Here is a 14,564-nt window from a genome sequence, read left to right as displayed (position 1 = left end):
TAATGATTAATTTCTTCAACAATGGGATTGAAGACGCAGACACTAAGTGCCGAGCGCGCGAAGCGCGCTTTATAATGCTAGTAAAAGTAATTGAGGAACATGACTAAATCTCACATGAATGATAAGTCGATTACTAATGTAGAGAGGGAAAAAGATAAACAATACTATTGCACTGAATCACGTCTGCATCAATATTTATTTACGGTGATTACCGATGAAACCGATACCTCAACGATACAAACTCATAAAATTACATTCGATCTGTTGCACAACACTGAATACATCGAAACCCCCCTACCAATCGGTGTGTCAAACGACCATTAAACGCGGTATGAAGACAAAAATACTCGTTCCCCAACAGTTCCAACAATACTCCTTCAGTTTCATTGAGAATTTCTCCTTCTTTTTATTTCACTAAAAAGGAAATGCATCCCAGAGATATAAGACACACAACTACGTATCGACATTGATGATTTAGAACAAAAACAAAAAATCCAACCTATTCTGGTCAACCATTTTGCCACTCAGGAAAGATGGCCGTCCAAGAAACACGGGTTTTACTCTTATTTTTACCGTAAAATCTAATCGGTTTAGTGTCTCAAGTGTTGAACAAGTGTTTGTTAAGTGTGTTAAACAATGAATAATAGTGAATATTCCATTGAAACAAATGAATTCAATGATTAATCCACATTTAATTCTCGAAAGAAATCATTCAAAACTCTGTCGTGTGTGACATCTAACCTCAAATTTCGTTTACTCCTGTGGTAATAGTACAATTTCCACATAATATCCGCTGTATTCCCTCCCAAATATCAATTAAAAAATATAAATTGAATCAAACTACGACAATTACCGTCAAAACTTGTCCAAACTCACGAATCAGTGCCTCATAGATTAATTCCATATATATGAAACGTGTATATATATGCATTCTAACTCCTACTCATTCGCTCTCAAAACGTCGTTCAGTGTCTGACCATGCATTTGCATGTGCATCATTACGTTACTTTAAAACATTAGACGCATAATTCTAACCTTCGTACGAGAAAAACAGAGAAAAAAATGCTGCAATTTTCATACTATCAACTGGGTGCATGTAGTAAATACTGGCTGTTGTTTTTACTAGTGATTGGAATACCAGTAAATTCCTTAACTGAATCATAACATTTCAATTGATGGACATTACTCATTATCAAGTTGTTTCCAACTCCAGAAAACATTTTTATTTTATCATTTTGTCAATAATCATCAAGAACCATCAGCGGAGATACAAGGATTACAGTGTTTTGCAAAGAGTTGACGTCCATCAGAATCTAGTGTTTTTTGTAGCAAATACTTGATGCATTTGACCTTGTTGTACTCTCAAAGATTTATAAATAAACATTTTTAATTAAGTATAAGTATACGGTGGATATCATGATGGACGAGAGGAGAGTTGCGGATTATTTTGTTGTTGCTGGTCTACCTGGTGCGAATGATGACAGTGATAAGGAGAATGAATCAACTGAGAAACTTGAGAATTGGTGTCAAGAGGGGACACACCTCAAGGATATGCATATGCAGGCACCTATCACTGATTTGGCAGTGATATTTACATCATTAGGGGAAAAGTGCCCTGAGGGCTTTATATGCTTGGAGCAAACTGTCTCTGGATTTCCAGCTGACCTCAATCATGGAAGTTTAAGGACTAATGAGTGTTATTTGTGTTATCGGAGGGGAAGGGACAAACCCCCTCTTGTCGATATTGGTAATCATTTGATTCCAAACATTAATTAAAAAAGGGCTACTGTCAGTTTCAAACATCACATCATATTGAAGTGAGGATCTCTATGTGTGCAAAAACTGGTATTTAGCATGAAAAAAAATCATTATTTATTGTCCATTAGCCATACAAAAGCCTAACATAATATAATCGGAAACAAGGAGCAGTGTCTTGAATTTTTTAGATGGAACATTTTTTCTTTCCTCAAAATTTTACAGAAAATGTGCAGATCAATAATTATGACTCACTTAATTAATGTTTTTATACAAAAAAAATCACGGAATGTGGGAAATAATTCAACTATAAAGTATATAGATATTTCTACTGATTTAGATTTCGAACATCAAAAAACTTCATTGTAGTTATTTTTATGGGAAATTTTAGGGGAAAAAAAGTTGTCTATTTAAAAAATTGACGACTCTAGATCGTGTTTTCATTTTTATTATCGTAGCATGGCTAAGGGAAGCAATTATCAGTTCTTGCAAACATGGAATGCAAGGAAAATATATGGAGATCGTCATTTTAATAAGCGATGGTATTTGGAACTCCTAGTAGTCTCCCCTTAAAAGAACAATTGGCATTCATTGATTGAGATTAATTGCGGAACTATTTTATTCCAGGTGTCATTTACGAAGGAAAAGAACGCATAATGGTAGATGCCAAAATGATCGAGAAAACCCCTTCAGGTCATATAGCAAATATCAACAATTCTACATCGAAAATATTCGTAACATACAGACGTGCAAGTCGCAAGATGCCATGCAACTCATTAGTAGTAACCGATATTTGTGTAATATTGACAAATAAAGGTGAAACAGCGCCCCAGGCCTTCTGCACCATAAACAAGAATCTTAACAAAGGAATGTTGGGTAGTGACGTTTTTCTTTGCTACAAGAAATCAATGGATCGAGCCAATCTCATATCCTTCAAGCCAGCGATACTCTACAAATATCCAGTCACTGATTACAATAGTTTTGGATTTCCCAATTCAGTTGCCATGTTCTGTTTGCCCATGGGTGCAACCATTGAGTGTTGGCCAAAGGTTGCCTACAAGCCTAAACCAGTTTTCTCAACTTTTGTTCTCACTGTTGCTGATGCTGCCCAGAAGATTTACGGCTCAGCGATAACCTTCTACGAGGAAGTAGTGCCAGACTCCAATGGCTCAAACAATACAGAGCCCCTCGAAATACTAGAGAAATCTGATAAAACAGATGGTGAGAATATCACAGAGAACAAGCCCCAAGTGAAGATGAAGATATTCAAGAAATTTGGTGTTCTGAAGAGATTGAATTTAGCACAATTGGAGAAACTCCAGTATACAGACCCAGAGACTCAATCTTTGAACATCAGCAAATCCATCTGCATCCTCTCCCACTGGCCGTTCTTCGATACTTTCGAAAAATTCCTTGGATTTCTTCACAGCCTCACTGATGGTAAAGCTCAGAGTATACCCATCGAAAAGTACATTTCCTATTTTCTCTGTGACATACCATTTCCTAGCCCCCAAAGGCCTAGAATTTTCGTCCAACTCAGCAGCATAGACAGACTAATTCTCACTCAACCAGAGGACCTAGCTCTACCAAGATCCGGTGCTAGTTTTCGTCAATTGCTCATGAATCTTGGCCCTGACAATTGTATGCTGATACTACTGCTGATATTAACTGAACAAAAGATACTTGTCCATTCACTGAGACCAGATGTGCTTACATCAGTGAGTGAGGCTATCGCAATGATACTGTTTCCATTTAAGTGGCAATGTCCTTACATACCTCTCTGTCCACTTGGCCTAGCCGAGGTACTTCATGCACCGTTGCCATTCCTAATTGGCGTTGATTCACGTTTTTTTGATTTATACGATCCACCGTCCGATGTTAATTGTGTGAATCTAGACACTAATAATATTGTACTATGTGAGGATAAGAGACACTTGAATACTAAATTGCTACCGAAAAAAGCTGGTAGAATATTGAAGGGTGATTTAGACAAGAGCTATGCAAAATTGAATTCATTGGCGAAAACGCAGTCGTCCCAGCGAGAAAATGCGAGTGAGGATTTTAGTGTTGATAAGGAGTTTCAACAGAAAAGGAGGGAACAGGGACTAGAACTCGAAATACAGAATAGTTTTCTAAGATTTATGGCGTTGATTTTGAACGGCTATCGAAGTTACCTGTTACCAATAACGAAAGCACCGACAGTTGGATCTACTGATCCCACTAGTCTTTTTAATATTCAAGCGTTCCTCAGGAGTCGAGACAAGGCGCATGCCAAGTTCTACAGCATGCTTGTGAGAACACAAATGTTTATAAGGTTCATTGAGGAGAGCAGCTTTGTTTCGGACATGGATATGGCAGGTTTGGCCTTCTTTGATGAATGCACGGAGAGAATTGAAGAGGAGAACGTGACATTCTTGGAACTCGATGAATCTCAACACAGTGAGAGAACTGTATTCATACCACCACCTGATCCAGGCCCCAATCAGGAGCCCCTTGTTTATAAGACATTTCAATTGAATCCGGATTTGATGAGGCCACAGAAGAATCTCAGCTTGAAAAATCCAGCTGTGAGTTGTTTTGGCATAACACCCGGAAGTCCAATGGCTCGTAGAACAAAACATGAGATCAAAGTCGCCCAGAAAATGGCTCGTAAACAGGTGAGTGACATTGATTGCTCGTAAAATGGTTATTATTGTATTTTGGGGTATGGTTGATGAATCTTTTTTTAGGCTGGTCTGCCAGAGAGATGGGGCAGATGTCTTCTGGGAACCTGCTATAGTCTATGGTTCTTACATCTACCAGGGATGCTTCAGGTGTCTAGCCAACCTGCTGCTATTCTTCATCAGGCTTATGAGTTGCTCGTGAAAATGCAAAAGCTCAGATTGGATCCAATGGAAGAGGTAATTGATTCTTGTTGGAATGCAGGGAGAAAAACGAATCGTTCAATGAAGATTGTCTTAGAATCAAGATTATTTTTGTAATTCAGTAACAAGAGCAGTATGTCTTTGAAAGGAGGGGGTTTAAGAAAATTTATCACAAAACTTTCTTTGATAACATTTTATGAACTAGAAGGAGATATTTCGATTTTTGCTTCCGAATGGAAGCATTGTAATCATCCATATTTCACATTCTCTAATTTTTATTGGAAATGATGTAGAATGGTTTGAAACGTAAAAATACGAAGTTTGACGACCACTTCTGGTGGTCAATTTTTAGAAAATGGAGTAATTAAGTGATTAAGATAATTCAAAAAAATCTGAAATTCTGTCAGATTATAGGTCTCAATGAGAATTAACTCTGTGCAAAATTTCAGCCCGATCGATCTAATAGTTTTGGAGAAAAAGCGATTCGCTCTTAAATCGTTTTCCGCAAATATCTTCAAAACTAGTGGACCGATTTCGATTTTTTTTGTTTTCAAAATATTCATTTCGATGCCTTCTATCTAAATAAATTGAAATATATACACTCGTTCATACAAAGTTTTCGAGATATACCCGTTTTTCCGTTTTTCATAAAAAAAAACATTGTAATCACTCTAGCTTGTGCAAAAATCGAGTTATCAATTTGAAATTTGGACAGAATCCTCTTATGATAATAACGGTTCTTATTGGAGATGGGTTCGAACGCATTAGTAGTTTCCGAGATATTCGACTTTTTCTGAAACTCTTTTAGAGGCAATATCTTCAAAACTACGCAACCGATTACTTTTTTTTTTAATATTCGTTTCGATACAAAGTTCATACAAAGTTTTCGAGATATTCCCTTTTTTCTGTTTCTCATTTAAAAAAACTTTATAATCATGCTAGCTTTTGCAAAAATCGAGATATCAACCCCTTTTCTGAAGCTAAAAAAAAGTGGCCAAAAAGATTCTTTTGGAAGGCAGGGGGGGGGATTGGAGGCCCTAGCCTACTTTTAACATTTTAAGCGTGTGCGGGGCAAACAAACAGTAAACAATATTTTTTTTTGCACTAATTATTCATTTTTTGACATACATAATCGATCTTCGATAATGCATGAGAAATTTCACCCAAATCACCCGCGACTTTTAAAACTCACAGTAGTCTCCCCTTAAAAGTCCAGTAATCGTGGAGTGGAATTTCCACGTACTTTTTTACTCTCTTTAGTATTCTTTTGCTCCAGAAAGTTTACTGTATCTAATTCCTCCCGAAATGGTAAATTTTTTTTAGAATTGCAAAAATTATTGCGCCAGGGAATTTTTATGTAAGGTTGGTTAATTTTTTTTTGGACACCGTACAGTAAATTATCTGTCACTTACCTCAAAGATTTCGACAGATTGCCGTATTTTTCAACTTCCAAGTTGCAAAACTCCCCTGTGAGTTGATATTCGTGCCTTAATAAAAGTTAAACCATTATTTTCTAGGAATGAGTAACAAAACATTACAAAATGCATGTGAAAAATTTTACTGTATGGACAGAGATAATTTAAACCTCCTTTCCTTCCATGTTTTCATAAAGATATTGACAAAATAGTCTGTCGCCAATTTTCATTGCAATTCAAAAGTTCATTGAGAGATGATATTATTGGTATTTTTTAACTTGAAAAGTGCAAAACTCCCCTGTGAGTTAATATTTGCTCCTTAAAACTTAAATCTTAATTTTTTAGGAATGAGTAAAAAAAATGCAAAATCCATGTGCAAAATTTTACTGTATCGACCGTCAAATCTAAACTTCCTTCCTTTCCGTGTTGTAAACTTCAGATAATTTAAACTTCCTCTCTTTCCGTGTTTTTACAACGCTATTGACAAAATAGTCTGTCGCCCATTTTCATAGCCATTCAAAGGTTCATTGAAAGATGACATTATTGGAATAAAAATTCCTCGTGAATTTCACACCTTAGGTTTGCTATAGAGCAATGATGCAGCTATGTGGTGTTTATGGACAGCCAGTATTGGCAGTGAAATTACTCTTCCACATGAAACGCAGCGGGGTGCAACCAAACGCCCTCACTTATGGATTTTACAATAAGGTATAATAATTTTATACGACACGTTTTACTACCATGAGAGCACTCGTGCTTAAGAGAAATATTTAATTTTGAAAATAGGCTGTCCTTGAAGCCACGTGGCCTTCAGACATGACCAACTCCAGCCAGCTAATGTGGAACAAACTGCGTAATGTTATCGTGGGCGCCGCCTTGTTCAAGAGGGCAGGGAAAAAAAGTGCCAGGAGGAGATTGAGTTCCAATCCCGAAGTACTTAGTATCGATGGTCTCAAACACCAGGGGATGGAACACTTGGCCACGTCCAGATCTAGTCTCGATAGTACACACTCACATGATCAAGAGGCGCTGAATAATGACTGTAATTTTCTGATTAATTCTTATTTATAGGATGAATTTTCGAATAATGCAAGGAATAAGATTCGAAACAAATTGAATAGAAACAAATCCTCATTGATCAGTGAGAGAACAACAAACAGGTTGTCAAACAGGTTTTATTTGGACGAAAAAAATCGTAAGTTGAAAATTACTTATAAAAGAAAAGCCAGTGCTGATCAGTTGAAGATGTACTGAGCTGGAAAACGGTTATCGCAAAAATAAATTTAGTTGTTCCAAAAAATCGTTATTTTCTGCACAAGTCAGAAATTTCATTTCTAGTACCGTATATATATTATTCTGTACTGCCATACGTATTTTGTTCCCGAAAAATTTTCCTTTTGGGCGAAAGAAGGGAGAGTAACTGTTCATTTCAGCTATTTAATAATCGAAATATTTATTGATAAACTTACCTTTAGGAGAGATATTTTTATTCTACAAAGGTACCAACTTGAGTGATCCGCCTCTTGAGCTGAATATTTCAATGTTGCTGAAATTTCAACGATTATTCATGTTTGAAACTTTCAAATTCTAATGCAACTATTTCTTTTTTGGTAACTTTTAGCATTTCTTTGGGTGAAACAAGACTTCTTTGTAGAGGATTAAATTAAATTATCATGATGATATGATAGCAATCCTGTAACTTCGAACCAAAATATTTCTTCTTAAATTGCCCTTTACGCGACATTTTCATCCTAGAATCCGCCTTATTTGACAATCCGTCCCCTGTACTCAGCGATTGATGAGAATTATATTATTAATAAATTCTTCTAGAATAAATACGTCAAATGAAAGAGTTCAAATAGTGGGCAATTCATTCTACTCTCTTGAATTTGTAAAAGCATATAGTTTCATTTATGCAATACTTCGACCTTCTTCATTCTAGTAGCATTGAAAGGCAGCTCAGTGCCGGACCTACCGAATTTCGGATTACTGGAGATGAGGAATAAATTCCGCCGCCAGGATAGTATCGTTAAAGACACTGGAATGCTAAGTGCATCGCAGCCTGAGGCGCTGGATGAGTCACCGACAGACTCGAGGTAAATTATTGAGCATTGTTTTCACATTTGTGGCATTACTGACGATCTCTATAATACCGATAATTCATCACTGGTTGAACGATTTAATAGATCAACACACAGTCCTGAATCTCCTCTTAAGAGTCCCGTTCGAACTCCGGTTACCGAGAATGATCCACTTGGGGCATTGATGAACGACGAGACACCCATTGTATCGCCGTCCGAAGAGAATGACTCGAATTGCTCAACGAGTACACTGACTGTTGTTAATAATACGATCGGTGAAAGACCCGGTGGGCCTCTTCTATTTCGGAGGTATCATTGAGAATTGTGCTTAGACTGAAGCGAAGTTGTAAAGGATAGAATTGAAGTTGGGTTTGATATCTTGATACAGATCATTTCGTAAATATTTATCGAACTTTTACGTTTGAAGAAGAATGTTAAGAGATATTTTTTACCTTCCATAATATTTTTTGAGATGAAGGTTTTGATTAGAAGTCTAAACCCCTGCTTTTCTAAGATATTTCGGAAATTATGTGAGAGCAAGATCTACTATAGAATAGACCAGAGGTTTAGTCGAACCCTTTGCTATAGATTATTTTAAAAATATTTTTCGTCACAAGGCCCGGTAAACCGCGATTCTAACCTTGCTTCGCTCGGTTGCATTCATCACAAGGTCCACAAAGTATTTTCTGACGAATGTGATTATAGGCCTCGCCTTCGGCTCGGCCAATAAAGCCACATTTGTCAGAAAATACTTTGTGGACCTTGTGATGAAAATAACTATCTCGAACTAGTAGATTTGAAGAAGAATGTTGAAAGCTCTTTTTCTTATAATCCATAACTTTAGTGCGATAAAGCTTTGAATTAGATCCTTCTAAACCTCTTCTTTTCGAAATTATTCCTAAAATTATCTGAGAGGAATATCTGCTACAGAATAGCACAGAGGCTGAGTCGAAACCGTCGATATAAATTATTTTGTAAATATCTCCAGAACTAAAAAGTTTAAAGGGAAATGGTGAGGTCTTTTAATGTAATCCATAAAGTTTTTTACAAAGAAGATCTCGATTAAATTCTTGTGGATTGTGGCTTTTCGAAGATATTCGTTGAAATACTGTGAGGTATTATCTAGGGGAGAGTCGGGCAAAATGAAACAGCCGAAAAACAACTATTTGACCCAATTCGAGCAAAAAAAAAAATGTTATCAACTTTTGTTCATCAACTTCTTTTATTATTGGGAGTACTGATGAGAATAATAATTTTCTATTCGTCCTATGATTCAATTGATCATAATTCAATTTTTTAGATTAGGCCGATTATACTTTTATTTTTTCATTCGATTGAAATTCAGCATCACCTTTTCCTGTTTCCCCTTCCGGGTCTCCCCCTGGGCCTTGCTCTGGACTTTGGATTTTCCTGTTTTATTTTCTTTTCAATCAATCCATTGACAAAATTTTCTCCAGGCAAAACTTTTAATAATTTTCCATTCTATTTAATAGAAAATTATTATTCTCATCAGTACTTTCAAGAATAAAAAAAAATTTTTTTGCTTGAATTGCGTCAAACAATTGTTATTCGACTGCTTCATTTTGCCCCACTCTTCACGGAGTTTTTCTTCTGTTCAAAGTGACGGCCAGGAAAAAATTCCAGTGCCGGCACTAGAAATTTTATTGGGGAAAATGTGATTTTTTCCCCGTATCTCTGTGAAAATTTCACAGAAATCCCCGAAATTTTACCAGAAATACCAAGAAATTTTACCTTAACAGCACTAGAATTTCTCATAGCCGGTGGATTGTGATTTTTTCCAGTACTTGTACTAAAATTTTTCTAGAAAATTTCTCTCCGTGTTCCCTACTGAAGAATAGAATACAAGTTGAGTCAAATGTTTTTTATAGAAATCAGCCTTGCAATATCTTTAGAACTTGTAGGTTTAGAAGTGTAACGTTTGGACGTTTTAGCCGGAGGTAAAACGCAATGAAAGTTCTTTTTCACTATTTTTATTCGTGCGGTGTAATCCTTTTATCCTTGGTTGTCACTCCGACCTCGACTAGCTTCGGCGGTGAGCTCACGGGGGATTCGCTCACTCGGAGGGATGTGAAGGATATGAAGGGATAAGTTCTCAATAACCACTCGCGTGTTTAATATAAAAGGACGATATATTGAAACGATAATGGTACACGCTATTGCTTCTAGTTGGATTGATATACACGTTGCTAAATTGATTCGACTTGAACTTAGAACTTCGACTCGATTCTTGGGCTTAAGGCCTGAGCTCAGAGATCCGCTCTGTTTCACTCCTGATCGTACTCTGCTTCTTTCAGAGTCCCCGAAATTCGTCAAAGCTCGTCAAGGGCCCAAGTTGCTTAGCTAAGCAGTCTCACGGTTAGCTTTACCAATACTACTTTATGTCGTCATTGACATGGACGAAAACAGTCAAACAGTTCAGTACACCTGAACTAGACTCTTCCTAACGGTGGGACTGCTCATCAAGATGTCCAAATGACACCGTGGGATTGCTGACCAGTGTCTGGATGACAGGAAAGAGAAATCATATTTCTCGTTCCCACCATCCAGCATTATATTATTATTTTATATAATTATTAACTAAATCGACGTATTGATCGATCCCAATACGTCACAGAAGAAATGTCAGAACATCTTTTTATATGATACGTGCGTGTAACCGCATGGCTATAGTTGACTATAGTCAACTGAAACCCGAAATAACGCATGACGGCATGCGCATCACTTATTAAAAGAGAATAACAAGGAAGGAAATCTAACCCCCGAATAGTGAATACATGGAATGACTGAAAAATGAAAAGGTGATTTTCGAAGCAGATAAAATGAGCCAAAATCGTTTAATTCCTGATAGTGATGAAGAGTTAGGCAGTGAGGAGAATTTATTTACTGATGAGGAGGAGTTTATTGGTGATGTGACATTTGAAGAAAATGGAAATACAATATTCTCCGATTTTTCAATTACGTTTTGTATCATATTTTTTTATAATTATAACTTTCTTTTTTTTGCGAATTCTTAATGATTTTTAAAAATTGTATTTTGTAATTATTATAATTAATTTTTTTCAATTAAAAATACTTTACAAGTTTTTTGAACTACATATTTAATGAATATAATTAATTTTTTCTTCAGAAGTTCCGCATAATTTTTAAATCACACTTTTTTATAATTATTTTTTTAAATAAATGTGATCTTTTTTCTTCAGTNCCCCCCCCCTCCGCCCCCAGACTTCATCACGCACTTATCATATAAAATAGTATACGCAACACGTGCGGACAGCAGGCGGTATCACTCGGGCGGCTGCGCCGCCCTCGTGAGTAACCGCCTGCTTTCCGCACTAGTTGCATAATGTACTATTTCCAAACCTACCTTGTCAAGACTTTTGAAAGATGATTTGGAAGGTAATTATCATCTAGAGAAAAGAACAAGAATAGAGCCTAATAGTTTGACGCAGATTATTCATTAATTATATTTGAAAAATCAGGAGAACTCTTTTGTATTTTCATGAAAAGTTGTATTCTAATGATCTTGAAACACCTCTCTCAGACCTCTGCAATCTAAAAATATTTTTGAAACAATATTCAAATTAGTTTCCATATATCTTCATTTATCACATCACCATTGTGAACTTCTTCGTAAATCACAATAACTTATGACGGTTTATCTACATGGTTTTCACAGCAATGCCATGCAGAGAAGCGCCACATTTCATCAGGCAGTCGATGACTCTCCCGCTGCAGTCAGCAGTCAACTCCAGAGAAGTGAAACAATGCCCCATTCTGTTGCACAACAAGGTGAACAGGAGAAAGAACGAGACAGACTGGAAATCAGCAGCCTCTGGTCCAACAAAGACAGTGTCACTTCTAGCTTATCAAGTCTAGGCTCCAGTTTAAAGCTCAGTTTCGGGTATGGCTCTAATCTGTTTAATCCCACACAACTGCACAATTATCCACAATCCTAGGATTTTTAGTTTACTTTAAACAATTACCTGTACGACTTATTCCACTGTCTTGTATTTATTATTTTTGTTTTAATTTATGATTGAGTTTTTTTTTTGTTATTTTTGTTCTGCACATTAATCTAGACGATACTCAGCTGGAGGTCTGGCGTTTGCTAAAAATAAGGATTTAATAACCCAAAACTTTAGTGAGTCCCTTAATCTCTCCAATTACATAAGGTTTGTAATTTATTTTGCTCTTCTCATTCACTTGCTTGAGAAATAATTCATTGAGCACGCACAAATGTTGAAAATATTTTCTTCCTACCCTTACAATGAGAGAAAAACAAACAGGTCCTCAAAGACGTCTTGTCGAACCAAAAAAATCACAAGTTAAAAATTGCCAAAAAAGAAATTGGTTCATTTGAATTTGATAGTCTGAAACATGAGTAATCGCTCTGCTTCCAATAGCATTAAAATATTTGGCTCAAGAGGTGGACCATTCACACGAGATGGTGCCTTTTCATGATAAAAATAGCCCTTATAATGGGCAGTTTATCAAGAAATATTTTGTTCATATCATTATTATTATTCTAATTAGGAATTAATTTCTTATCTTCGATTATTGAATAGCCGAAACGAAAAATTACTCTCCCGTGTTTTTATATATCTAACTTTTCTCCACGAGCGAAATACGGATCATATTGAGTCTGGAGGCTGTTATCCAAAGTTGGGCTCTATTTTATGAAAATGAAATATAAATACTATTCCAACTAGTTTGGCACAATGAAATACTGTTTGGAATAGATATTTGAAGTTGACTATTTCGGCCTATCATATTATGAAATTGAAATAAAATCATTTTTTTTAGCGGAATAAAAAATGAAATAGTATTTATATGTATATATATATATATATATACATATATATTAGATGGATGATTTCAAATAGTATTTCGCCCAACTCTACTGTTACCGTATCAAACCATGCCGAAAAAAAAATCCGGATGATAGGAGTTAGAGCGTTGCCTTATGGACAGAATGAGAAAAATGAGCTTTCTTCCTTTCCCAGAAAATAACAAATTTTGGAAATAACTAAATTAAGTTTTGTGAAAAAGAAAATCATTTCAGGACAGTGTCCAAATGATCAGCACTAGATTTTCTATTTTCGATCATTTTCAACTTTAGATTGTTGCTTCCGAATGGAAGCATTGTATTCATCAAATCGGAAATTTTCATTTTTTTGGGTGACTATGACTAATTTTGGTCTCAGCAGTTCAAATATGCTGTTTTTAGATCATGTCCGTATGTACGTATGTATGTAAATTTTTGTTTCAAATTTTGTTTTTCGACGATCATTCAAAAAATAATCTTTGAAATATTTTCAATTATGACTGAAAATATTCGTTTGGATGTTATGTCGGTTGTGTTCGAAGATAGTGGCGATCGCATCATTTGCTTTGAAATTATAGCCTTTAATCGAGGTTTAATTATGATTTAGTCGGAGTTTAGTCAGGATTTAGTCGGAGGTTAAGGATGTTTAGCCAGTGTCGGCCAATTATCGGTAAATGTGTTTTTTTTATGGTCAAGGAAAATTCTGTAATTTTTTCGGCTGACAGAAGAACATGTAAAACTAACTTTTCGAACGTTAAAAAAAATTAAACGCAATAGTCTCAGCAAAAACGAATAAACTAATTTTTCCTTATACACGGGCTCTCATGAAATTTATGTTAAAATTGATAATTCACCTACTAGAAGGCTCTAAAAATAGAAATAAAAATAGAAGGTAATGTGTAAAATCATACTGAATCCAATGGCCAGAGAAACATCTGGGGTACCAGGGCAAAAAGAGGGAATATTTGAATGATTCTATCCCATATAAGCGCATGTTAGCGCATTTGGTGCATTTTGTCTATTTAATTTCTGAATAATGAACATGGGTTGATGGATTGAAATTTATATCAAAGTGAAGGGAATATCTTCATCTCTCAGTTTTAAAAAAATTAATTTTTTTTCAAATACTTGCGATTTTTGATAAACATCCTTAATCAGGGTTGCACCAAGGTTTCATCAAGGTTCAATCAATATTCAGTGGAAATTTGAACCAGTTTAATTTTAATTTAGTCAGTGTCTGTTAGATGTTCAACCAGGGCATGTGGAGCTCATGTTAGACATTTGGGATATTTAGGAATCATATTGAAGTTTCATGGCTGATATATCTTCTTCCCCAATTTACCATGAAGAAGCAAATTGCTAATTCATTAGCAAAAAAGTCATACTGGTCTCAAGTCCACTTTAAGGAAAACTATTCAGGAGAAAAATAGAACTTAAATAATTTACTGACGACCGAGGAGAGATCAACATTGATGTATCAAGAGCATGAACTCTTGTGATATCAAATTTTACATTCATTTTGTTTTCACTTAAATTGTCTAATTTAAATTAAATTCAGTTCACTAAAAAATTTTATCTCAAATTGTAAAAAAAAACTATTGAA

At 35.6% G+C, this 14,564-nt stretch overlaps 1 protein-coding gene across 4 annotated transcripts in view; it reads left to right on the top strand.

Annotated features, from left to right (window-relative positions):
• The first annotated feature begins 278 nt into the window (after positions 1–278).
• The window catches only part of LOC107046712 (DENN domain-containing protein Crag), a 31,017-nt gene continuing 16,731 nt past the window's right edge, over positions 279–14,564 (top strand). The window contains exons 1-9 of one of the 4 annotated variants that reach the window (XM_015269387.2): positions 279–1,747; positions 2,383–4,412; positions 4,485–4,655; positions 6,614–6,742; positions 6,821–7,076; positions 7,980–8,130; positions 8,221–8,424; positions 11,813–12,037; positions 12,216–12,308. In XM_015269387.2, coding sequence (XP_015124873.1) covers positions 1,417–1,747; positions 2,383–4,412; positions 4,485–4,655; positions 6,614–6,742; positions 6,821–7,076; positions 7,980–8,130; positions 8,221–8,424; positions 11,813–12,037; positions 12,216–12,308 — 3,590 coding nt within the window. In that variant the 5' untranslated portion in view covers positions 279–1,416. Of the gene's footprint in view, positions 1,748–2,382; positions 4,413–4,484; positions 4,656–6,613; positions 6,743–6,820; positions 7,077–7,976; positions 8,131–8,220; positions 8,425–11,812; positions 12,038–12,215; positions 12,309–14,564 lie in introns of all 4 variants that reach the window. The other 3 variants (XM_015269386.2, XM_029126702.1, XM_015269388.2) reach the window with 3 other exon arrangements.

Source organism: Diachasma alloeum, unplaced genomic scaffold (assembly GCF_001412515.2).
Source record: "Diachasma alloeum isolate Michigan unplaced genomic scaffold, Dall2.0 Dall_scaffold_01761, whole genome shotgun sequence".
In the NCBI taxonomy this organism is placed as follows: Eukaryota; Metazoa; Arthropoda; class Insecta; order Hymenoptera; family Braconidae; genus Diachasma; species Diachasma alloeum.
This window is presented reverse-complemented; position numbering and strand designations above follow the sequence as displayed.